The following is a 27,290-nucleotide window of genomic DNA, read 5'->3' as shown; positions in this document are numbered from 1 at the left end:
TCCTCATCTCGTGCTTGCAGCAGTGTGTTGGGGTGAATTGCCTCAAACATGTTCACAGTTCCATTTAAGCTGGTGAATATTTGGGACAGTTGCTGGATGATGATATCAGGCATTGAAAACGTTCACCCAAAAGTTGCTCCCTGGGACAGTGAGGCGACTGTCTTCATCCAAGTGACGCCTAACTTTTCTAGAGCAAGAGTGGCAGACTTAGCCTCATCAAATTGCTCTCTAAACTCCATCAAAACACTGATTGCGTTTTGGAGTAGAGTAGATGCATTTATTTCATCGGCAGATCTTCTGTTTTTTCATTCACCTTTTCCCAGATGGCCTCCCATATCGCGTTTCTAATGCTGAGATGTCTCTGCTGGTTTATTTCCCTCCTCCACAAAGACCTCCAACTCCATGGCTTCAAACTTCATTTATACATTTTAACTCTCCATGGTGACAGCCGATAGCACACGCAAAATCCTCGTAAAGTAGGGCAGTCCGCACCACTTTTGCACTCGTTATCATTTGCGCACGCAGTCTTAGTAGATCACCCGCAACACGCCCAGAAATAACACATGCAAAATTATTATTATATATATTAATTAGCGCTCGTTATTTGGGATCTTAGTAGATCAGGCCCTTAGTGCTTTAAAAGTTAAGCCCCTCCAGCTAGTTTAACCTACATGCATGACATTTTTTTCCATCATGCCAAGACCTACAAAAAAGTCTATTCTTGTCATGGTGAAATCCCAACAGGAAGTGCAGAAATTTTAGTTGAAGGTCAGATTTTGGCGATTCGCAGGTCATGTATTGGGTCTTGCTTTAAGTTTTTTTGGGTGTTTTCTGTTTCTTATATAAAATCAAATCACCACAGAGTTATTGGACAAGGGATAAATGCTACTATATTGGTCACTTATTTCTTTTGGCTCTGGCCAAATCCATGTCTCTCATCAGATGGCTTTGCTATATGGACATCTTCGGCTGCTGATTTTAGTTTCTGTCATCACCTTGGTGGCAGCCTATTTCTTCATATTCCATACATGTCCTGGACAGGTGACCAAGAAGCCTATCAAGACACAACTGAGGTAAAGCTCACTCTTTGTGGTGTGTGTGTGTGTGTGTGTGTGTGTGTGTGTGTGTGTGTGTGTGTGTGTGTGTGTGTGTGTGTGTGTTTGTGTGTTTAGAGTTTTGTACATACAAATTTGTAATATGTGTTTGTTGAAATCACACAGGTAATTTGACTCCCATTATACCGATTATTTTGTCACATTTGAAAAACAACTTAAATTTCAAATTCTACCTTTTCTTACTGTCTATCCTTCAAAATAAAACGCTGTTGTAGGTGTTTTTTTTCTTTATTTAACTGCTGAAATAACTTTCAAACTTGTGAAATTCCTGGTGATTTTAGACCATTTTTGATGGCGCTGAAGCACAAAAATATAATCATAGCAAACCTGAAATAACAGGGGCATGTGCCAAAGCAGTTTTTTTTATATAAGACAAGTATTTAGTAAAAAAGCAAAATTTAATTTTCTCTTTTTCTCTTTGTAGTGTTGAACAAAGTGTTCTAATAATCAATAGTATTTTGAATTAAGTGTATTGGGGGGGGGGGGGGGGGGGGGGGGGGGGGGGGGGGTTGGCTTATCAACAAGTAGTTACCCCAGCAGGTGTACAGACACAGACATGGGAGCCACAGTTGCTGTGCTGTTCTATAGAGCATCACACCATTAGAATGTGATCATGAAATATGATGAGTTCTACATAAGCATCGGGATGTTTCAATTAATCAATTCATTGAGTATCAATTAATTAATTACGAGCTTACTCCAACACGTTTTTTTGTTTTCAATTATAATAAGAACGAATAGCCAGAACAGGACACTTTGAGTCTGAAATATGTTTCTGTTCAGTTCTCTTGTTGCAGTAAATCCACATGTTGTAGTCAGACACAGCTGAATCTTGTGGGGCTCTGCGCGGTGAAACATTGCTTTTTCCTTTTTTAGTCAAAATGTAATCATACAAGGACGGTTGAATATTTATTAAGTTTCTCTTGAATAAGATTTAACAAAAAAAGGGAACAGAGTTAAATTACATGAACTTCCATCCTTTAAGGGTGGCACCATCAAGCCTTCCTTCTCCGCCCTCTGCTCCGTGCACCTGTTCTCCTGGCTCAATGATGCTCAAAGACAAAATTCCTGCGGATCAGTATGAAGCGCTTGCACAACGCAGAAACAAGGAGCTACAACAACACAAAGCCAGGTAGGCACAGATGAATGACTTCCGTTAGTCAGAAAGAACTATGTCTTGGTGGTAAAGGTCTGAAAGCTTTTTCTTTTTTCTTTTCAGAAAAAGACACAGGGTCTTTAGTAACACAACACACAATATTGTGGATGAAACACAGAAAGCACCTCCATTGTGTACCATAATTGTTTGGTGTTTCATTGTAGTATTTTAAGTCGTCTTTTTTTAATTTTGAGGAAAAAACTCAGATCTCTGATATCAATGTCAGAGTATAAAATAAATTTATACCTTGAAAAAAAAAACCTCCCTCCAACATTCTGACCCAGAATTCTGAGATTAATTCTACGAAAAAAGTTGGAATTCTGGAGAAAAGTCAGTAATCTGACTTTAATGCCAGAATTAAAGTTAAAAAAAATGACACCTCAAGAAAAAAAACCTCTCACCCGCCCTCAAAAGTTCTAACTTTTTCTCAAAATTTTGACTTAAATCTCAGGATTCTTACTTTATCCCAGAATTTAGGAAATAGTCAAAATTCTGAGAAAAAGTAAGAATTAAAACAGAATTACACCTTAAAAAAAGCTTTTTCTTGCCTGCCCTACAAAATTCAATTTTATTACTCAGAATTCTCACTTAAATACCCCTTTCCATTTCTTTGAGTCCCAACATGATGTTTAAAACGTTTGCTTGTCTTTTAGAAAAAAACATCTCAGAATATAAAGTATTTTTTCACCTTGAAACACATATCGCTTTTTGATAGATCTAACCAATCTTTTATCCCTGTATTTATCCCTGAAGTAAAACATCTCTCACTCCACCACCACTCCTCCCCATCTCTTTAACAGGACTACATCAGTGTTATCTACTCTTCTGATTGCTGCACCTAACTCTCCTCTACAGTACCCTATCCAGGGATTTATCGTACGACCTCTGACGCCCACTTTTATACCAGGTAAGATACGCACCAAATAAAATATTACTATAAACCCACAGCAATATAAATTGTGTTTACAACACACTAATAAGGAACTGTTATACAAGACGCCACAGTGAAGAGACGGGAAGCTTAGTCATTTGGACTCCTGAACCCCCCTGTAAAAAACATTGAATATATTCTTGAGAGATAAATGTGTTTGTTCCCATTCAAGATAGTAAAAGAGTCTAATATCTTGATTTCAGGTTTAGCGCTGGATGCCAGACCAAGAGAAACCTATATGGTAGGTGTACAACAGATCAAGGGATCACTCTTATTAAGATCAGATTTGTACCATTGATCATTGTACCAATCTCATTGTGTTTGACAAGCTTGTGCGACCCTCCCGGTTTTCCACAGAAACATTTCCACATACCGTATCAAACTGAGATCGATGGAAGCATGACTAATTTTTTACATAAAATAAATAAGTCTCTAGTATTCCTTAAGCGACGAAACACATTTGAGGAAAGCCAAATTTTGCACACAACACAGAATTACTTACTTACTATTTTATCAATTATTTCCAAGTTCTCTACTTGTAACAACTTTAAATTTTTTTAATTAAATTGTTTAGCCTTTTTGCCTTTATTTGATAGGACAGCTGAAGAGAGACAGAAAATGTGGGGAGTAGAGAGTTTTTTTAACTTTTTTTTTTTATAACTTATCAGTTATGTTTAGTCAGGAGCTTGGCTGATACGACCGAGAGGTGGGAGCAGGCAAGCAGCTGCTTATCAGATGGCTAAAAGCCCAACTCAACCCCCAGACTGTTTTCGGAACGGCCTGCTACATACTACCTAAAAACGTAGTATGCAGTACCTACCGCATACTACATACTGTATTTGAAGTTAGTCTGTAGTGTGACGGTTCTGTTCGATCTCTTTTGCAGTATACTGGGCTAGGCGTTGCTTGATTGATGAGATTGATAAACTGCTTCGTCGAGCCAGCTGAGACAGTTGCTGCAGTGACAGGCATAAAATAACTGGATAGAAATAAATAATCTTCTTCTTGATTGAGTCATTTGTTAATGTGGGTCGTATAGAAGAACCAATACTACAGTATTTTTAAGTCTGTTTCATAACAAGTTACAAACTCCTTATGGTAGGTCCAATATTGGCACGTACTAATAATAATAATTACATAAAATGATAAAAAAATAAAATAAAATCATGATGATGAATGTTATTTTTATTATTAAAAATCGTAACAACATTTCATAAAATATATTGTACAAAAATAATATAATAAGTCCAGGACATAAATCAATACAGTATTTCTAATATTACTACTGCTACTACTATTACTAATACTACTACAACTACTACTACAATAAATAATTAAATAGTAATAATAATAATATTAATAATAATAATATTTTGCACAGTATCTATATGACATTCTGCGTTACAAATGGGCTGGGTGTGTTGTGGCATTAGTCTTTAAGTCTAAGATTTAAATCAATAAAGTAGGAGTATTATTACACTTTCTACTACTCCTGCGACTACTAGTACTACTATATGCTCTTACTACTACTTTGAACAATAATAATACTAATAATAATTAGTATTATTATCATATTATTATATTATTTTAATTATTACTATTCTTCTTCTTATTATTATTATTATTATCATAGAAAATCGCAATAAATACTAATACAATATATTATTACACAATATAATGTAATAATAATAATAATAATAATAATAATAATTGCCATGTTATTTATATGGCATACTGTCTTGGGTTGTAGTGTGGCATTGTGGCATTAAGTCTAGCATATAAATCACTAAAGCAGGTATAATATTACTCCTGCTACTACTTTTACTAGTACTACTACAACTCATGCTACCACTTCTACTACCAATAATAATAATATCATCATAATAATTGTAATAATCATAATAATTAGAAAAAAATCCTGAATCCAGAAAATTGGAAAGGTTGAGGCTTGGCTAACAGTTATGAGGACATTAGAAGTATGGGAGGTGGGCACGGTTGGCTAGAATGTCAGGGGGAAAGACTGGGGGTGTCTGTTTTAAAGGTAAAGAATTGTACTGAAAGGGTGCTAGGAAATTTGAGCTATGAAGGGTGGGTTAATGAGAGGAGTGGGTTGAAGAGAGAGAGAGAGAGAGAGGCAGACCCAAGCTGTTCCCATAAACTTAACTATTCTTACTCTGTCTGTTGTGCGAAAAAGTCAGTTAAAAACATATTGCAAATTCATACAACAGTATATTGTAATAAAAATGTAACGACGATATATTATGATTGGTTGAAACATCTTATTAAGATAAAATGTATTACAGAGTTAATACAGTGTTTTCTCAGTGCTCCAAAATTAATGATTGGTGTCTACTCTAGGTGTCCTTGTCTGTCTCCAAAGGGGTCCTCACCATTAAAAATCCCCTTGAGGGAGTGACAACAGAAGGTGAGATATCAGAACAAAGCAACGGCATGGTTGTGCTGCCTTTTTTAATGTGGGGTTCATATCTTTTTATTATAATGTCAGGTAATGTCATAAAACATATCCAGGCACTTCTTGGAAATGAAGAACTAAACTGTTACTGTTACACGCTGTGGTTGTAAATGGCAGGTGAAGGGGAAAAGCGTTTAACCGTTGGATCAAGGCAGCCTGGAGTCCCTCAACAAACTGCTGACTCAAGTGGCATATACCAGCACTGTCTACCATATCCACACCGGCGACCTTGGTATGTGTCTAATCGAGAAGAAAATACAATCCATATTTATTCCTAAATGTTGTTATCAACTCATGCATTACCAACGAGACACAGCTAATCTGTTCTTTTCTGTACTTAGCCGTCTTCGAGTTTGAGAACGCCAAAGCTGTGTTTCCATCACCATCAAGCAGCCTATTCTGCCGGTCCTGTATGACATGGGAACAGGTAGGTGTGAACTTATAACGTTGGTTTGGACATTCATGTTGGGTCAACTGAATTTTTTTCTGAAAGCTTAACAGTACCAAACAATTTGAGAGATAAACAGGATCAAATATACAATTTTAAAATAAATATATATCTATTTTGAACAAAAAAGTGATATACTTGACCAGGTAGCTTACATACATGTCAGTCCCTTGTTTAGTTCAAAACACATTTTTACAGATACACTTTTATTCTCTGATTTTATTTTACCTTTGATTCTATTAGTTCGTTATAAGTCTGTATGCCTTTAAGATGTATTTTATTTTATTGCTTTACTTTTTGCTTTGCATTTCTACTTGCTTTTATTGCCCATTGTGAAGCACTTTGTTACCTGTGCTATATAAACAGAGTATTATTAAGCATTATTATTATCTAATTAAAAGACTGAAATGACAGAAGATCCGAGACTTCAAAATATGACACAAAATATAATGTGAAAGATTAGCTAAAAAGTTTCTTTTTTTGTATCACAGTTTTATTCAAATTTTCAGACAATAAAAACAATGACAATAACAGACAGTACCAAACATTTAAGGGACAAAAATCCAATATAACAATACTAAAAGGAGACAGGCACCCAGACGGTAAGACAACAGTAAAAATTGATAGAATTTAATTACAACACCCTGAGGTTAAACCTACGGAGCCCCTAAAGTGACATGTGCAGAATTTTTTTTTTGGAAAGTATCTCGTGCGCACAAGATACTTTCTCGTGCGCACGAGGTACTTTCTCGTGAGCACCAGATACTTTCAAGTGAGCACCAGATACTTTCTTGTGAGCACCAGATAATTTCTCGTGCACACGCACGATACCAAGTTAGCACTGGAGATCAACTAGTTTCGATCTAAAAATGACAGTACAGCAGTTAGTTGAGCTTTATTTCAACCTTGGGCTGCCTTGTATCTTGTTACATTTATATACGGACTGTTCAGTCTGCATTTACAAACTGTTTGTAATTTGTGAACCTCCCTGCATTTGTGAATGGAATTTTTGAGACTGCAGGGCAATGTCTGTAACCAATCAGATGTCTCACTCCTATGCAGCCAATCATAGTGTAGATTCCAGGGTATGTGGTTGTGAAGCGATCCCTTTAGCCATACCCGAGACCAGAGCACACGAGACCAGAGCACACGAGACCAGAGCGCACAAGACCAGAGCGCACGAGACCAGAGCGCACCGAGACCAGAGCGCACCGAGACCAGAGCGCACCGAGACCAGACCAGAGCGCACCAAGACCAAGACTAGTCGATATCATCCCGCATTTAGGCAGTTATTGAATGAGGACTATGTTTGATCCTTTGTTACAAAGGAAGTTCACTTTGATTTGCCAAAGACTACCAAAGACTACCAAAGCTAAATCAGTTCTTCACTATAATGTTCAAATTAAGGAATTATAGCACTTTTCATATGCAGGTAAACGAACGTCAGACTGATCAATAATACAGTAACGGGGTGAGGATAAAACGTTTGCAGAGACGTCAGCAGATAGGCTACCCATTGTAACAAAGGATCAAACATAGTCCTCATTAAATAACTGCCTAAATGCAGGATGATATCGACTAGTCTTGGTCTCGGTGCGCTCTGGTCTCGGTGCGCTCTGGTCTCGGTGCACTCTGGTTTCGGTGCGCTCTGGTCTCGGAGCGTTCTGGTCTCGGCATGGCTAAAAGGATCGCTTCACAACCACATACCCTGGAATCTACACTATGATTGGCTGCATAGGAGTGAGAGATCTGATTGGTTTACAGACATTGCCCTGCAGTCTCAAAAATTCCATTCACAAATGCAGTGAGGTTCACAAACCTGGTGCTCACGAGAAAATATCTCATGCGCACGAGAAAGTATCTTGTGCGCACGAGATACTTTCCAAAAAAAAATTTCTGCACATGTCACTTTAGGGGCTCCGTGTAAACCAAACAAACTGCATAGTTCATCGATCTGGCACTAAACATGCCCTGGTTTAGCAGTGTTAGATATTTGAGTGTCCATTACCAGGGTTGGGACCAAAAGCTTTCAGGGTAAAGTAAGAAAATCCTTTTGCCATCAAATTAAAAGTCTCAATAGGAAGATATGGATGCCAGACTTTCAGAAATGGCTGTTCATCACCTTTCAGAACAGCGCTGATCCTCTCGGGAGGAAGAACATTAAATATCTCCTTGTACCACAAAGTAACAGTGGATCCATTTCAACATAACACATTTTCTTGCCAATATCAGTAATTTAGCCAACAGTTTAAATTTAAGAGAGGGAAGTTTTACAATATTCTCTTGTGAAGCAATCTAGCATCAATCAATGCTGTCAAAAGCCCTTTTTTCTACTTAAGATAATTATAAATATACTAGAACTAGTTTAACTTTAATTATCTGTCTAGTACAGTTCCTGCAAAATATGCTGGGTACTTCAAGCAAATATATTCACATGCAACATTTAAAAGATTCACGAACATGCAACCTGGTCACATTTATTATTTATAGAAAATCACGTTTGGGAGTAGTCACGTGACCTGCAGGGAAGATGGCGGCTTAGCATTTTCGCTCCCGCTCCTATTTCCCCCATTTCACTTAAAAACTACCTCTAACTTAATTTAACCTCCGTTTTCAAGTGTGCTGTGACATTTACAACATCCACCCTGTATGATGCCGAAACAAAGAAAGTCCGCCAGAGCTCCTGACCCTGACCACGAGTCATCTGATGACGGCGATGGCGAGGGTATTCAGAATAACACGCTAGCCGAAATGCTAGAGACAGCCATGGTCAAACAGCGAGAGTTCATGGCTGAACAGTTTACTGGACTAAATGGAAGACTTGACGAAATAAAAGCAGAGTTGTCTCGTTGGCAGTAAGGATGTTGCTAAGCTGCGTACTGACCACAGCGATCTCCGCAAAAGAGTCGAGAAGACGGAGAAAACTACCGAGGGCTGCAAAGCTAAACTAGAGGACTATGAAGCTAAGCTAGCGGACTTAGAAGACAGAAACCGGAGGGACAACGTGCGTATATTGGGTATCCCCGAGGGCGCGGAGGGTCTATGGAAGTATATCTGTGCCATCGGGGTTTGAATATGAATTTCTAACACTGAATTTTTTCAGCATCGAAATCAGACTTTGAATTTTAAAAACCATTGAATTTCAAGCACTGATTCGTTTTCCTCCATTTTATTTTGTGTCCAGGATGAAATAAATTCAGTGAAAAAAAATCAACATCTCAAAAAAAATTCAACATAAAAAATTTCAGTGTAAAAAAAAAATCAGTGTAAAAAAATTCAATGTCTTGAGAAATTTTAGTGTCATAAAATTCATGTTGAAAAATTCACTGTCAAAAAAAATCAGTGTCAACATCCGGGCAACCAAGGAAAAGCAATCGATCCGTGTTCAGTTCTACAACGTTCAGCCAATCAGGTTACGCCCCACTGGTGACACCAACACAGGTGTGGTATGGGTATGAGAGCAGATCAGTCTATGGAGCAGATGAAGGATAAAATGTCCACGAACACCAATGATGCGGCTTTGGTAAGTGTGTTTACTGTATTTATCATAAGACTTATTCAGATTTTAATTATTCCAATTTAAGTTTTGGAACTGAGATGTTTTTAAACCCTTTTACACAATCCACATAAAAATATCGCTTTATCATTTCATTCATAATATATTTCTTGTATCACATTTGACACACTGGGCAGTTTTGTGAACTATTTTATTAAAGTTTTTCACTAAATATGCATTCATCTGATGCAGAAAACACTTTTTTTTTTTTTTTTAAAGAGTAACTATTTAGATGTTATTCTTACTACAACTTCTTGAAAATCAAGCAATGATTTTCCTGAAAATATGTGAGTGGATGATTTCATTTTGAAAAGGGCCAAAATACAACTTCAGCTGACTGTAGTAATATGACAATCATCAAGGTGGTAGAATACTGTTTTAAAAAACATTTTTAACAGGTTTTTAAACAAACTATTTATCATCTTGATGAGATAGAGGTCTTTGAACTCGTGTATCAAATATGAAGTGTTTGGCTTTAAAGGGTTAAGTACTGTGATTGAATATGTCATTACTTTCCACCAATGGTAGTTCTGTTGTAGTGTAAAATCCTTACTCTAACCCTATATTCATTTACCTGAGAGGAAAACCAAATTTCTCAACAGATTCTTGGAAGAATGCCAGGTTGGTCGATGCAAGGTTGTTGTTGGCTGCACCAAGATACATTATCTGCAGCACAAATGCAATTACACCTCATTGAGGTCCTCAAGTATAAATAAGGGGAACATGTGCACTTCATCCAAAAAATTGTGCTAACCTTACGGGAAAAACCATCAATGCCTCCGAAGACAACAATGTTGTACCTGAAAAAGAAATAATGGGCAACTATAAGATACTGCAAACTAGAGGAAAAAGTGATAAGCATACAGTTGCAGTATGAAATAGACAACAGGAGAATCACTCAAACAATTTAGCTGTTGTGGTACATATATAGTGACATAAAGGTGGCAGTATAAACTGTGTTATGGTGTTTACTGGTAACAACTACATACTTTAAAAACACTCTTAGTAATTCATACATTTAGTCAAAAAGATTGCCAAATATGGATTTACCGGATCAATTTATGATTGGTATCTATGTGCATCAAAGACTGGGGTCCTGGAACTGAGTAGGTCCGTCGAGCAATACATCCAACGTTGCACATTCTGTTGATGACACCAGTGGTGTCAACACGGTGCATTGAGGCTCGGACACGTTTATACTGCACCCTAAATCCCCTGGCTTGCAGGAGGGCCTTCATCATTCGGTACCCAGAGTTGGGCTGCCTAGTTTGGATCTCTCTCACACATTGATCTAACTCGTCATCAGTCATAGTGCTATACAGTGCTCTTACAGAGAGATCAAACTCAGCCATGCGGCGGTATACCGTTCGCCTCGACATCCCTAAGAGTTTAGCAATGCATGGAACAGTCAAATTAAGTTCCAGGAGTTTGCCTAAGGTGGTCTGGGGATATGGTCATCCGCTGTCTTCCAGCTGGTCCTTCCTCAAACTGCACAACTGCAGTGGGTTGCTCCCTTCTCTCCTTTTCTAAACCAATGAGACGGTGAAGCTGTGTCACTTCATCTAAGATAGCAGGACAAACAGTTGCTTGACTAGACACAGCATTCAAAAACACAAGTTCTTGTGTACAAGTGAACTCTAAGAAGTCTAGGTCCAGAGGCATGCGTCCCAGAATATGCTCCAATCGAGAGCGAAGTCTGTCTAAAAGATGATTAAGCAGTTGCTCCTAGGAGAGAAAAAAAAATTAAAAATTACCCATAGAAAAACACAGCCATGATCAGATCTAGTTTTTGGAAAGTGTAGTTTGTATAATAATTTCTTCAGATAGTTGAACAGTTAAAAATCAGTTGGCTATTGAAAATTATTACACAATTACTCTACTGTGCCCTTCTGATCATCACTCATTTTATTTATTACTAGCTCATTTCTATTCTAGCAGGTAGCTGCGTGAAAAGAGGTGTCCTTTCTCGTGCACATCCCACCAAGAAATGGTATCATAATAGTTCCAATGATCACACGGGCCACAGTAGTCTATGCCAGCTGTTTAAGAAACACAGTACAAGGAATAAATAGTCAGATTAGGTTTCATTTGAAGAAGTTGTAGGCTTCAGAACCCATCAAATGCATAGGCCTGTATACAGTAAAGCCACAGACAAAGAGAATTTAAGTTTTAATGTAAAAAATGTATTTACTTATGTCAAACCACACAAAAAACTGTCAGAAAACCAACATAAAAGCAAACCTAAATCTTTTGTATCACAAAATCAATCTAAAAAAATTGCCCAGTTAACTAGTTGGAACGCAAATCTGGGCCGCTGCAGAGCTTCATTAACCCCTTTGGCAGGCGCATCATCCCGCAGTGAAGTTGGTTTTAGGTTGGATATTCGAAGGCTATTCGGTACGGGTACGACCAGCCGGTACTAAACTATCGAGCGAATATCCAATACAAAACCAACTTCACCGCGGTGCGCAACCTGACCGCTGCGAATATTATTATCTTGTTCCTCCTGTAGTCTTCAAGAAAGGAAGCTGAAAATCACAGATTACATCTGTTAATAATAGTCAGCCTAGCGGTCCTGAAATGTGTCTTTCCCTTCTATAATTCACATTATACAAGTCCGAGGCAACGTCAACATACAGGTTGCCTTCATCTCTCAGCCTTCACCTGAGACAACACCCGCGGGAGAGCAGACAGGTCCGTGGATCTGCGCTCGCTGGCCCCCACCCCCAATGCACCCACGGCGGCAGCCGAAAGAAAACTGACTACAGTAACCACGCAATGCTTTCACCATGTATCACAGTTAAATGTCAGTGTTTAATGTCGGTCATACTCACCGAAGCGCTAACTCGCCCATTGCTCGACATGGCTGAGTAGCCCGCTTCTTTTTGTCTGATTGTTTTTCTTTTTTAACTTTCTTCTTCTTCTTCTTCTTCTTCTTCTTAAAACGGATTGATCAGGGATCGATTGCTTCTCCTTGGTTACCCGGATGTTGACATTGAAATTTTTGACAGCGAATTTTTTGACATTGAATTTTTTTACACTGAATTTTTTTTTTACACTGAATTTTTTACCACTGAATTTTTTTGAGATGTCAAAATTTTTTATGTTGAATTTTTTTGAGATGCTGATTTTTTTTTTCACTGAATTTATTTCATCGTGGACAAAAAATAAAAGGGAGGAAAACGAATCAGTGCTTGAAATTCAATGGTTTTTTAAAATTCAAAGTCTGATTTCGATGCTGAAAAAATTCAGTGTTAGAAATCATATTCAAACCCCGATGGCACAGATTTACTTCCATAAGGGTCCCAATGCCTCCCAATTCATCTCCACAAATATCCAGAAATGGTTCCCTAACCTGGGCGAGCAACAGATGGAAGTCATGCGAGCTCACCGCATCGGCCCGCCGGCTAATGCCAACCGAGGTCCCCGGCCACTGATATGTAAGATGCTCCGCTTCACTGACCGGGAACAAGATACTCCAGCTTCGCGGAAACACCTGTCAAGCTCCAGAACCGAGATATCCGCTTCTCAGCCGACTTCAGCAACTACACGGTGACACGACGCCGGGCTTTCTCGCTGGCCCTGGAGGAAGCAAGAAAGCAGGACTCCAAGCCTTTCTGCTCTACCCGGCCAAGCTGAAGCTCATCCGCGGCAGGATCAACACATATTCGTACCAGCACCGAAGCTGAGGACTTTCTCAACATGAAACAGGCGAGTGGAAAGGACTGAAATGATCACCAGACAATAACTTGCCGGATGAACATGCCTAGTGCCGATGGCTGATTTCACCTGTTCACTTAATAACTTTAACAATGCCACCTATCGGAATATTAGTTCATGGATAATAAGGTATGTTACCAGCTATAACCAATGCCCGGTTGTTCTTATGGCTTAAGCTTTTTGGTCCATTGTCAATTTGTTAAACATACAGAATGTTTGTATATTTGCATATTCCTGTTTGAAATGGTTTAACAACGTAACTTTAAAAGTTAAACTATTATATTAATCAAGTTCATCACTAACGTTGGATAGTTTCTACAACTTAAGGTAGTTTATAGTAAAAACTGTCAAAATTTGATAGATTTTTTTTGAGGGGGGACGGGCGGGTCCGTCATGCACTCGCCCGCTTTCTCAGTGCCAAGTGCCTGATGCTTTTTGGGGAGGTTATCTTTTCTTTCTTTTGATGCGTTTTGCGTTTTGTATGTTAACTCACCTGTTTCTTGAGGTGAGTTTAGGGGTTATTGGCGACAGGATCAGGGGGGGATGAGATCTTCTTACCTTTATTGTGATACAGTCAACATTTTATCTGAATGTGTGTATAATGTAGATCTACATACTTGGTCTCGACGACCTAATACATTGCACATTGCTCAGCCCATTTCAGCCTTACAACTGTCTCATGACAACCTTACAGTTAGCTAGTTGGAACACAAACGGATTGAATGGACCAGTTAAACGTGCAGCTTGCTTGGACTTACTCCGTAGAAACCATATTGACATTGCATTTATCCAAGAGTCCCATCTTAAAACATCTGACGTACAGCGATTCGCTAATAGACAATATTATGTGGCAGCTTCGGCCTCTACTGATTCTAAAACCCGTGGCTCTCTCATCGTTTTGAAGCGCTCTCTAGCCATAACCATACTTGATCAATTTGGCAGTGAAGATGGCCGTATCTCTTATATAAAATCTATAATTGCTGGTCGTAAATTAGCGTTCCTATCAGTGTATGCCCCTAACCAATTCGAACCCCTATTCTTCACCGCACTATCTGAGATCCTGACGGAGATGCATGATTTTTCTGTAATTATGGGTGCGGATATGAATGCGGTTATGGACCCGGTTTTAGACCGCTCGGGCTCTGCGGGACACTGTTCTCACTCTCAAGGCTCTCTATCAGCCTCTTTGTCTAAGTTTATATCTGAATTCAGCCTAATTGATGTATTTCGCGTTATTAACCCTACAGTTAAGCAATACAGTTTCTATTCTGGTAGACACAAAACATACTCCCGTATTGACTATATCTTAACTTCCAGCTCAATTTCTGAAATTCATAATGCAGTGCTTTCTCCCACTCCATTATCTGACCACAGCATTGTATTAGTTAAACTTACCTTACTGAACACACCAACCAAAGCAGCTCGCTGGCGTTTTAACACAACCCTACTTAAAAACGAAGAATACTGTGCCTACTTTAGGACAGAGCTGAACAGATTTGTGACTGAGAATGCTGGTTCTGTGGACGACTCTCGTATATTTGGTACGCTCTTAAAGGATGTATCAGGAACACCTCGATATCTTTCGCTTCACATCTTAGTAAGTCTCGACTGGCCAAAATAGATGACCTCGAAAGCAAACTTACTTCCCTGGAACATCAACAGCAACTCTCTCTCTCTGAAGCCAGGAAACAAATTATTGAAGTAACAAAAATCGAGCTCAATTCTCTGCTCAGACAAAGAGCTGAATTTTTAATCCACAAAACCAGAAGAACTTACTATTTTCACGGCCCTAGGCCTAGTCACCTTCTGTCGCTCAGACTTAAACGAAGTAAGAAATTTACCAACATAACAGCCATTCGTTCTGGGTCATCTCAGACCATTTTAACAGAACCAAAAGCTATTAACAAAGAGTTTTGCAATTTTTATTCTAACCTCTACACCTCTGAAGTCAATTTAGACAAAGACAGATGTAATAATTTTATACTGAAGGCAGATCTTCCAACCTTAAGTCAAGAGGAAGCAGATGACATACAGAAGCCCATTTCACTTGGGGAGCTAGAGGAGGCCATCCGGAGGATGAAAGGGGGAAATCACCAGGGTGGGATGGAATACCCCCTGAGTTTTATTTATTTTTCTGGAAGGAGCTAGGCCAATTCATGCTAGATATGATTCTCACAGCGGTGGACAAGGGCTCATTTGAACGAGCCGCTAACTCTGCTATCCTTACCATCCTCCCTAAACCGAATAAGGATCCCTCCCTATGTGGCAATTACAGACCCCTGTCACTTCTAAATTCTGAAATTAAAATATATGCTAAAGTCTTGGCCTCACGGATAGAAATTCACATGACTAATTAGTACATCATGATCAAACTGGGTTTATAAAAACGCGCCAGGCAGCGGACAACATGCGCAGACTCCTTCATGTGCTACATTTTTCTAAAGATATTGAGTCTCCATGTGCTGTTCTGTCTTTGGATGCAGAAAAAGCCTTTGACAGACTTGAGTGGGATTATCTCTGGCTGGCTTTGGAAGCTTTTGGTCTTGGTACTAACTATATCAAGATGATTAAGGTACTCTATGCTAACCCCTCAGCTATGGTCATTTCAAGTAATATTATTTCATTACCCTTTACAGTATCGAGAGGCTCCCGCCAGGGATGCCCTCTTTTCTCCTCTTCTGTTTGCTCTCTCCCTAGAACCTCTCGCGCAGGACAATTAGGCAACATCCCTCTCTCTCACCCATATCCTTCTGTAACACCTCACACCACATATCGCTATTCGCTGACGACATTCTGTTGTACATAAATAACGCGTCAATATGTATCCCGATAGTGTTAGAGGTGTTTGAGGAATTCAGCGCTCTCTCAGGCTATAAAATTAACTGGACTAAATCTTCGCTGATGCCCCTTAATTCACTCCTCGACGTTGCCACATTGCCAACGCACCATACCAGTAGTTAAGACCTTCAAATACTTGGGTGTGGACATATACCCTCCTTGTTTTCCATCTCTAGCAAAAATTTTCAAGGTATAATGAAACGGGTGGAGGCAGATCTGGAAAGGTGGACGCGCCTTCCTAATTCCCTACAAACACGCGTGTCCATTATTAAAATGGACATCCTTCCTAGAGTGAACTTTTACTCTAATATGATACCCCTTTCCCCACCTAAAGGTATTGGGACAAGATGCATAAATTAACATCAAAGTTTATCTGGGGAGGAGGAAGACCACGTATCAAGCTAACTACTCTCCAGCGCAATAAACGTAATGGAGGTCTAGCTGTCCCTAATTTTAAATTTTACTTTTGGTCGTACGTGTTGCGACCACTGTCGAATTGGCTCGACCCCCAGACACAAATATCATGGAGACCTATAGAAGAACATTTAGCCTCCCCTCACCGACTTCAAGATTTAATCCACTCAGGGCTTTCCATTAAACGCTCCAAACGTGAGCTGGGCCCTATTATGTCATTTCTTTTGACTGTATGGCACTCAGTGGGGAGGATGACCGGCTCTGTGCTAAAGTGGCACGTACAGAGTCCTATATTTCACAACTATTCTCTACTCACTGGAGGGGTGCCTTTCTCTTTTAGGGAGTGGAGCGACAGAGGAATTAATGTTATATCTGACATCTACGATGACAAAGGGCTGAGGGCATTTAATGATTTACGAGCTACTTATGATCTACCAGGTACATCTTTCTTCTTGTATTTACGTCTCAGATCAGCGATGCGAGCTTACGGTGTGCCCTGGGGTACTCCCCTTCCCACCCACAAATTACACACGTTGTTGGATGTGGGAGTGAGGTCAAGAGGCCTTGTCTCTGCCCTTTACTCTTTCATACTAGAACCCTGTTGTGGCCCTCTGGCTGTTCATCAAGTGTGGACCAGAGACCTCGATCTATCCAGTGACGAAATATGTTGGTCAACTGTCTGGGACAATTTAGATAAAACATCAAAAAACTTTGATCATAAACTTATACACTTCAAATTCATACATAGAATGTACCTTACACCAAGAAAACGATATTTCATGAAGCTCATACATTCTCCTATTTGTGATCTATGTTCTCTGGGCCATGTGGGATCTTTCTTACACATGTACTGGGAGTGTCCTGATGTGGCGTCCTTTTGGAAATCAGTGTCGTCCACCTTATCAGATTTGTTGGATATAGACGTACCATGTCTGCCTAGAACGCTGCTTCTTAACGACACCTCATCACTGAGCCTGTCCTCCACTCAGACCCGCATTCTATTAGCGGGGTTGACTGCAGCTAAAAAAATGCTAGCCTTGCACTGGAAGCCTCCTTACACACTCACGCGGACCCAGTGGCTACAAACATTTTTGAACATAATATACATGGAGTTGTCTGTAGCAAAATACATGGGGCTGGTCAGAAAACAATCCGAACCTGGACCTCTGCGGCTGCAAAGGTTAAAGACTTACTGGGATGAAAACTGTGTACTTACTGTGTGACTTTTTGTTTATATACTTGTTTATTAATTTCTTTATGTATTGTTTGTATTTTACTCTCTTTACCTTGACCTACTGAACACAGAGGAGACTAGAGTATTACATACTGTACTGCTGTATATACTTTAAGTAACAATGTTGAAGATCTTGCTGGGATAAGAGGAGGACTTGTCGCCATATGGGGGGGGGGGGGGGGGGGGGGGGGGGATCTAGTTTAAAGAGAAATGTTTACAACCTGCTGTACTATTGCCTTTGAAATATGTCATGCCCTTCTCTTTGAAATAAAAAAACAATTGATCGCAAAAAAAAGAAAATCACGTTTGGTTGTTTGGTAATATAACTACAAATTCCAGGAAATAATCATCAACATCACTGAATTGCCATTGAGTAGCAGTATTATTGTTGTCCTAAGGAGTATTGGTGAAGTTATTTTTCATAAGATTTATTAGCATGCCAGTATCACCATTTAAAAATGCCCATAACTGTTACATACTAATGGAAACATGTCGCTATGCTAGTCAATAACTGTTACCAATTAAGCTGCATAAGCTAATACTGATGGTCCCTTCCTATAGCAGCCTCCACCATAAGTGACTGATTGTGGTGTGAATAGGTGAATGCGACGAGTACTGTAAAAGCACTTTGAGTTGTTAGAAAGAGTAAAAGTCCATTTACCGTTCTTGTGTCCTCTTGTTTCATTTGTTTTCTTGCATGTACTCTGCTTATTTTCAGATATCAGCTCTCAAGTAACCATCGCCACAAAGACATTCCTGCGCTACCACAGTCTCCGGGTGTTGTTGAGCAGCATACGCCGTTTCTATAGCACAATGAATGTCATCATTGCGGATGATCGCTTTATAACAGAGAATATTAAGGGGGACTATATCCAACACTTCATCATGCCTGCAGCACAGGTAAAAACACACAGTGGTCACTTAAAGCTCCTGTGAGGAACTTTTGTCATGTATATGAAATGTCATATATATTTTTGGGGCATTCTCACCTTTCATGGAAAGGACAGCTGAAAAGAGACATTAAAAGGGGAGCAGAGAGAGGGGGATGGCATGAAGCAAGTGGTCGAGGCTGGGAGTTGAATCTGCACCTGCTGCAACGAGGACTATAGCCTATATGGTGTGCGAGCTTAGACCCCTAGGCCAAAGGTGCCCCAATATTACCCTCTTTAACAGCAAAACATATTACTCACTGTATGTTTTTAATTAATTTAAACAAATCAAGGGAGAGGTAAAAGAGGGGGGTCAGGTGGCAGCCAGGTGTCCCAATCCCAGCCAGGTAGATAACAGGGATAGCTTAACTAAAATAGGGGATGCGTTGCAGCCTTTTCATTTTTACTAAAGTAGTTAGGCCAAAGCCAGACTCCAGCAGCGACAGCTACTGCTACTGCTACTACTATCCGTCCCATCACTATCATCTCTCTCACTCTCTCTCTCTCTCTCTCTCTCTCTCTCTCTCTCTCTCTCTCTCTCTCTCTCTCTCTCTCTCTCTCAATTCAATTCAATTCAATTCAAAGGGCTTTATTAGCATGAAAAACATACGTAATCATTGCTAAAGCTTAAAAAGAATAAAACACAAAATTACAAACAATTACAGAATAATAAGATTCAATGTTAAACTAACAGAGCTGTATAGAAGAAAGAAAATATATGAATAATAATGATAATAATGATAATAAAAATAAAAATAACAATAATAATACTAACAACAACAACTCCGAGTCCTGTTTCTAAGATGGACTGTATCATATCCTGTCTTGATGTTGGGATGATTTAACATAGAGTATGGTCGAGACCTGCTATATTTATAAAGGCTTCTTGAGATAACGTCTGTTGTGATTTGGTGCTACATAAATAACAATTGGTTGATTGATTGATTGATTGATTGATTGATAAAGCAAATTGACTGTGCCACTAGTGTACAGCCTAAGGTCACTATATGGCAGCTACTGGAAATTTTAAGGTGGAGTATTTTCTTTCACTTCACTCTGCACGAGTTAGCATTGTGTGTCAATCAAGCCACCTTAAATGTCAAAACAATAACTAACCGTTGTGTTCAATCGTCTCTCTCATTCATTGTCTCTGACAGAAGTTCATAAGAGTCATACTAGGGCAGGTCAGAATCCTATGTTTGAGCAGCTGACAGATCAACAGGGAGATACACATCACACACCACTGCGTTTCAATGGTGTAGTGTTCTGGTGGGAGAAAAATGTATACCTGTCTTTCCCTTCAGGGCTGGTTTGCTGGCAGGAATCTTGCCATATCCCAGGTAACCACAAAGTATCTCCTGTGGGTGGATGATGACTTCCTGTTTGTAGAGGAAACGAAGATAGAGACGATGGTGGCGATCATGGAGGCAAACCCTGAACTTGACGTGGTAAGTATGACGTGGTTTTTTTGTGTATTTGTTTTTCTTGTTTCGTAACCTTTTTAACTTACAATTCCAGCTAATTACATAGTTTTTAAACCTTGTTTTATCTCATCATTGCCCAAATCATGCTTTGTATGGAAATTAATATGAAGCTTAGGGCAGAGAGTTATAGACTGGTTTTGATTTTGATAAATTATCAAAGTCATTCTCAACAAACCATATTTTCTAATCCTCTATCCACCTGTGTTTTATACTGTATAACTGATGCATTAGTCTATACCTAGGACTCACATTTTTCAAATTATCACCATATATTTTATAAAAGCTAAGATAAAATTCACAGAAATGTAAACACAAATTCAGTGATAAACAGACAAAAAGCAAAACCCCATACATTTCCTGCTAATTCAAATTGCCCTTTTTGGACATGTTACATCAATTGAAAACTCTGCTGAATAAACCTTCAATTGAAATATATTACATGAAATAAACATTGATGTGCTCAGTGTAGAACTGAATAATTACTAACCAATAGTTTGTCATAGAACTGCTCTATGACAAACTAATTGGTCAGTAATTAAAAAGGTCGGTAAGTAACACAGTCATTAAAGGTAACAAAAGTAAATACCTTGTTGATTTTTTGTTTCTATGTTTATAAACGCAAAATAAAGAAAAATTGCTAAAGAAATACGCCTCACATTGGGATCTTGTCTCACCCTGTCAGGAATCTACTTCCCATATCTGCCTGCTTATTACCTGGCAACCAACTTAAAATACAAACAAGTTTGCAAAAAACTTGGTTGTTGTTTTAAAATGATTTCTGTATACAATTTGTTTTTTTAATAGTCCCAGTGATTCCACAGCAGTTAGCGTTCAATGGCGATGGATTCTTATGTTATGGTCATGTTAGTAAAAGTTAATAACCGTTGTCAAGGTGTTTTGACCCATCAGAATCAGGCTTCTCACACAGCCAGAAGATCAGTAAGCAAGCTGGGTAATAAATAGGTATGTAAGAAAGTCAATGAGCAAATAAGAGAGGACGATTGGTTCATCTTTTTTTAAATTTTAAATTTAATATTTGTATTTTTTAACAAAGAAACAAATTGCCATAACAGTGAAAAAATATATAATGAAAAAGACTGATCAAATTACCCAAAGGGAGCATTTACAGATAGAACAGTACTGAACCTTGGGTCCTGAGGTTGGCCATTGTTTGCATACAGAAGAATGTCATTGGTGACTCTTTGTAATGCTGTGCATACCAGTACAATGTTTATTACAATAGTCAAACTAAAAATAATTTTAAAAATGTAGTCAGTAGAGGGTTGTGTTCCTCGTTATCATTGACCCTTCAGAAAAATAGACTGCAGTCACGCAACAGACCTAACCAGTACTTTTGTCTCTGTTTTTATCAGCTTGGAGGATCAGTGAAGGGGAACCAGTTTTACTTCTCAATAGAATATGACGAAGGGGAAGAAATGGAGGGTGGCTGCCTTTACAGAAAGTCAAAAGGGAAGTTCACGCCACTCCCTGGTTTCCCAAATTGCCATATGGCTAGTGGTGTTGTCAACTTTTTCCTGGCTCGTACAGATGCTGTAAACAAGGTGGGATTTGACCCTAAGCTGAAGAGAGTAGCTCATTCAGGTACGTTGAGACCCAGATCTTTTCAAGATGATTTGGCCATGGTACAAAGAGGTGTAATAACTCTAACTCTAATTATCTCTCTTTCTTTGTCTCTTTCTTTAGAGTTTTTTATGGATGGGTTGGGCTCTCTGATGGTTGCCAGCTGTGGCCATGTGTCCATTGGACATCAGCCCCCATACCTCCAACAAGGACGATGCCAGATATGGAAAATTCCGACATCCTCCAAGAACCGACGAATTGTTCAAACAGCAACTTCACTTTTTCAAAAACAACTTAAAATGTATCCGCTACGGATAGAAGACGACCAGAGGACACATTTTTTGTTTTGTATTGTTCAAAGCCAACATCTTACACAACTCTTTAAGGAGGATGTAGAAATGTGATGACATGCATGACCACTGTCAACACTTTTTACATTTTTGGTATGGTGGATATTATGGGACGTTCTATAGCCTCTACATTTGTCTCCCGTGTTTGTCTCATGACACGATCCCTCTTGATGCATATAAATTACCTTTAACCCCACCACAGTATTTATAAAGAAAATGCTGAAATTTGCTATGGTAAAAAAGAAAAAACGAGGTAAAACAAGCCAGCAAAGACATAATTAGCTCTTAAAGAGGCTTTTGAGCCATAATAGGCTACAGCAGTTCTCCAAGATTTAGCGTATTATTGTCCTTTATGAAGGCTTTAAATCAAATGTGATTCAACCCTTTCGCCCAACACCTTCAAGGAAGAACACAGTCAAGAAGCCTTTAATGGATAACATTTCTGCTACATGAGATATTTCATAGATAATCTCTCTCCACTCATACACCCCACACATAGGGTGTGACAAAAAAAATATATTGTGGGTTCTTTTATGCAGATTACATAAATTTTGCATCCCTCAAAAAATATGTAAAAAACAAAGATGTTTGTAAAAGTCTTGTAATGGCTTGCTCACATTGATAGTATATTAGATGTAGATAATAAATAAATTAACTTATTTGATAAAAACAGGTCTTATTTAGTAACTTAAACCTGAGTCATTCAAGTCAATACAAAACAAAACAGTGAAATCATAAGCGCAAGTATTGCAGTGCAAGTATGAGTGAACCGTACATGAGTGTGTTTTCATTTTGCTGGTCTCTTACCTGGTAGGCCTCCTGAAAAATTTTAAAAGTCAGGCATGCAGGCAGCTATGCTATCTTATCACTTATCTTGTGTGAACACTGCATATGTTCTCAATGTGCATGCATGGTACTCTGCCCGGCTTCATCCTATTCAGGAAATGTATGTAAAATCTCAAATCTCAGTTAAAAATTAACTCAAAACCTACCTTTCCCAAAATCCTGCAACACCTGACCTCTGATTTGTCCTGTATATTGTACCTTTATCTGTTTTTGCACTAAATGAAGCATCTTTAGGTATCCAGAATAGCGCTATATAAGTTCTATAAATATTAGACGTCTTGATTGGTTGTTGCAATATGTGTGACATACTTGATGTTGTCATTTCGCACATTGTTCAAACAACAATTAAGATATTATCTAAGTTGATATAGATTGCACACGGCTACACACACAAAAGCCAAGAACAACAACTTACAGTACCGGAAACTGTAATTCGCCTCATAAATGTTGCATCCTGGATAATAGCAAGGCTGCTGAAAACCTTTTCTTTTTCTTCAAATTGAATAGGATTCATTTCTTTATAAATACACAAATACACACGCTGATGGAAAATGTAATTTGCCATACTCGTCCCATCTTTTCTGAATTTGGATTTAACAGCTCTTTGTCCTGTGGAACTTGGTGCTGTTGTTACTGATTGTTGCTGATTATCACATTTCTCTATAAGTATGTGAGAATGTGGCATCTGCATGAGAGTAGGATGCACATATATAAATGTTTTTGTCAGGGATTGTGCTTTTTTTTTTTAAATGGGGGATAGTACTGTACTACACACAAAAGGTAGTAATCTTAAATGAAATGAAATGATTGCCATTTTCTTCCTTGTATTCCAATTGTATGGTTTGTTACCAAACATCTGTTAACTAGGTACATTGCCATCAGAGCCTTGCCATGTTCTGTATGCCAAAGTTGAAAGCTAACAGTTGTCAGCAAGGGCTTGAGTGCAATAACACAATTAACCATTGACATTTGTAGAAACATGCTTCAAACTTACAGCTAAGACTTTTAGCTGTGTGGCTAACCTCTGTTGTAAGAAAGTAATTGGAGCATTTTTTCAGTCAGATTTTTCACTCTGGTAATTAGTAAATGTACAGTGAAATGGGTTTGTGCATTGCACTCTATGCAACTAGTCTGATTTTGGGAATGTTGATTATATGTTAGCAATGTCCCTGATGGCATATCAGCATGCAGGTTAGCATTTAGCTCTGCTATGGCATTACAGAGTCTCTCAGAAAGGGAGCAAGATTCATTCAAAACTAAACTGCACAGTGCTGCTCAATGGACCATTATGAGTGTAATTTTTAAAAATGTCTATTAAAATTATGTTTTAAAGGTATTATTGAAATCTATTCCTCCTTCTGCTTATTGTTGTTTTAATCATGTTTATTCCAACATTTTCTTCTATGAGAGTAATCCCAGGGTGCACTTTATTTATTTTGATCCCCATTAGCTACAACCAAGGTAGCAACTACTCTTCCTGGGGTGGTCTCATGCAAATGTGAACAATCCACACAATTTACATAATTCAAAATCCAATTCAAAATTTAAAAAACAATAATCACAACAATAACACAAGAAAAAGCAAGCTACAAAACCAAGAAAGATACAACACCTAGAAGATCACAATAGACTATTAGAAAACATGTAACTTATCACTCATGTGCCTACAGCACAATCATCCAATCAATAAAATACAATATATGACAAAGCTTAAAAATACAATGCTTCTTCATAAAAGTTCATACTGTGAACAATATAGACCAAGCATGTCAATATTCTTCTTCTATATAAGATAAACTGGAATGTTAAACAGATTAACCATTTGTTTGTTTGTTTTGTAGACCAGATCAGAATATACAAATAAGCTCCTCAATAAAAGTTTGGAAACATTATTTCAGACAGTAATTTGTCCCCTTAAATAATACCAATTGGTGTTGTAGTATATATCGTTGGAAAGCCTGATTTGTCACCTTTACAACAAGGTACAACTTGTAAGGATTGTGCATTCCTGGAATGAGCAACACATCTAAACGTGTGGGTAGTGCCCCAAAAAAATTGCCAAAATACCCTGCAATTTTCTCCTGTTGGTATTCACTCTTGTTTTGAGTTGCTTGGCAGATTGGTTGATTGCACTCTCCAACAGTAATAAGGAAAACCAACATATATTGCCCATTTTTACACTTTATTCATTTTCAGTGTAGCGTGTCGAAGATCCATACACTGCCACCACAGCTTGGCACCTCCTCATGCTGGTCACCAGCCAGGTCACATTTTGCTGTGGGATGGCATCATAGGAGTTGTTGAAGGTCAACCAGTGGGGTTATGTTGGTCCCTCTAGCACGAACAGCACGCCAAAGCTGATCCCACAAATTTAGGTCAGGATTCACGGCAGGCTATTCCATCCTCTCCACTCCCACATTTTTATTTAACATTTCGATTACACAGTTAACATTTAGAGTTATATTTAACATTTACATTTAACATTTATGTGTAGAATTTTGATTTAGCAGTATTTCACAAAAAAAATGAATGGGAAGATCACAAATATTGCTCTAAAGGTGATAAAAAAAAGTTAATTATTAAAAAATGTTTTTATGATGTTTTGGAGCTAAATGTGGAGAATTGTTGCTGTTATTTTCAGTGTAGACTACTTTACAAACGGCACACCAATATATACCATTTTGTTTGGCGTAAAATATGGTCACCTTTGGCATGGCAGCAGCTCGAAAAGAGGACTTGAGGCTCTTAGTAAGTTGACACACCAATATGTGACATCACGGTGGCTTCATCCATTATTTACTGTATGCATAAGTTAGTATAATAAAAAGCATAAATAACACATACAGGACAACACAAATTGGAAGGAAGTTAAGCCTGAGGAAAAGATGAGCTTCTAAGTATAACAGGGAACAAAGACATCATGGACAAAAGAACAAGAGAAGACATCCATCAGAGGACACCTGATCTTCGAGCTGGAGGAAATGGATCTTTAAACTCCATGAGCACTACAATTTCTCTCTGGAGCTGCTGGTCGAGCAAAGTGACAGGAAAGGTGACATCTTCCTAAGATGGGCTTCAATGCTTCAGCGCTCTGGTACTGAATGAAATGTTGAAACATTATTTTATCTACAACACTCATTCTGGATATCCACTTCACCTGCAGCCCCGCCCACACTTGGCACAAAGGGATTACTGGGAATCTTTAAGGAACCAAATCATGTGCTCAGTGTTTAACAGTCAAATAAGGAGCTAATGCTTTATCATATGTAAATTTAGAACAATATTTAAATACAATTTTGAATATGTGTTGACTGAAAACAGGAGGTGAAACGTACAACAGTAATCCCCAATTTATGTGCTTTAAAAAAGCTGGTAAGATATTGTGAAAATACAAATTAATAAGTCAAAGCGTATTAGATTTTAACTAATTTGTTTCAAAAAATGAAAAAAAAAACCATCCCTTTCAAATTTAGTACTCACATATAAACTCAAACACTTGAATACAGCCGACATATTGGTCTGTTAATTAAAAAACAACATTTGTCATCTTTAAAACATTAAACAAACAGAAGATGAAGACTCAGCTGTACAAAATACAAACCAAGCTAGGTAGTTTTAATAATCAAGTCAACTCGTTTTAGATTCAGATTTTAATTTAAAGGCTCATTTTAACAAGGTTGTTCGTACTTAATTTTACCATCTTAGAATTTAGCAAAATTGAGACCTTTTTTTATCTCAGAAAAACGCTGAAATATTACCTCATGCTTTTATCACCAACCATTTTGATTATTGTAAGTCTCAGAAGAACCTGCAACTCATTCAAAAACTCTGCACTGGTTACCTGTTTGCTCTCCATACATCACTGATCTCCTGTCATTTTATGTTCCACCACAATCACTGATGTCCTTGAATGCTTCCCTTTTGTTACTCGTATGTCCCTCCCAAGCGCCAACCAGAGCGCTTTCTGCTTTTATGGGATAAAACGGCGAGCTCTCTGTGTGTTTTTAAAATAAACTGAAATCTGGCTTTTAACTTGGAGTAATTTCCCTTTAGCCCTGGACTGCATCATTACCATTATCACCTTTATTTTTAATTTAATTCAATTTTTCTGGTATTTATTTTATTTTATTTGTATATTTATAACAATAAACGTGGTTCATGCAATAATATTTCCCGTGCCAGAAGAAGAAGAAGAAGAAGAAGAAGAAGTAGAAG

At 38.3% G+C, this 27,290-nt stretch overlaps 1 protein-coding gene across 1 annotated transcript; it reads left to right on the top strand.

Moving 5' to 3' along the window:
* Window positions 1-845: 845 nt before the first annotated feature.
* Window positions 846-24,411, top strand: LOC117831852 (beta-1,4 N-acetylgalactosaminyltransferase 2-like). Its single transcript, XM_034710736.1, is given in 13 exon segments — window positions 846-1,073; window positions 2,101-2,247; window positions 3,072-3,178; window positions 3,406-3,443; window positions 5,561-5,659; window positions 5,838-5,907; window positions 6,017-6,052; window positions 6,055-6,102; window positions 18,604-18,785; window positions 20,119-20,262; window positions 21,672-21,900; window positions 22,003-22,075; window positions 22,077-24,411. Coding segments are annotated over 13 exon segments (1,485 nt in total). The 5' UTR covers window positions 846-882; the 3' UTR covers window positions 22,198-24,411.
* The last annotated feature ends 2,879 nt before the right edge of the window (window positions 24,412-27,290 follow it).

Source organism: Notolabrus celidotus, chromosome 20 (assembly GCF_009762535.1).
Source record: "Notolabrus celidotus isolate fNotCel1 chromosome 20, fNotCel1.pri, whole genome shotgun sequence".
NCBI lineage: Eukaryota > Metazoa > Chordata > Actinopteri > Labriformes > Labridae > Notolabrus > Notolabrus celidotus.
This window is presented reverse-complemented; position numbering and strand designations above follow the sequence as displayed.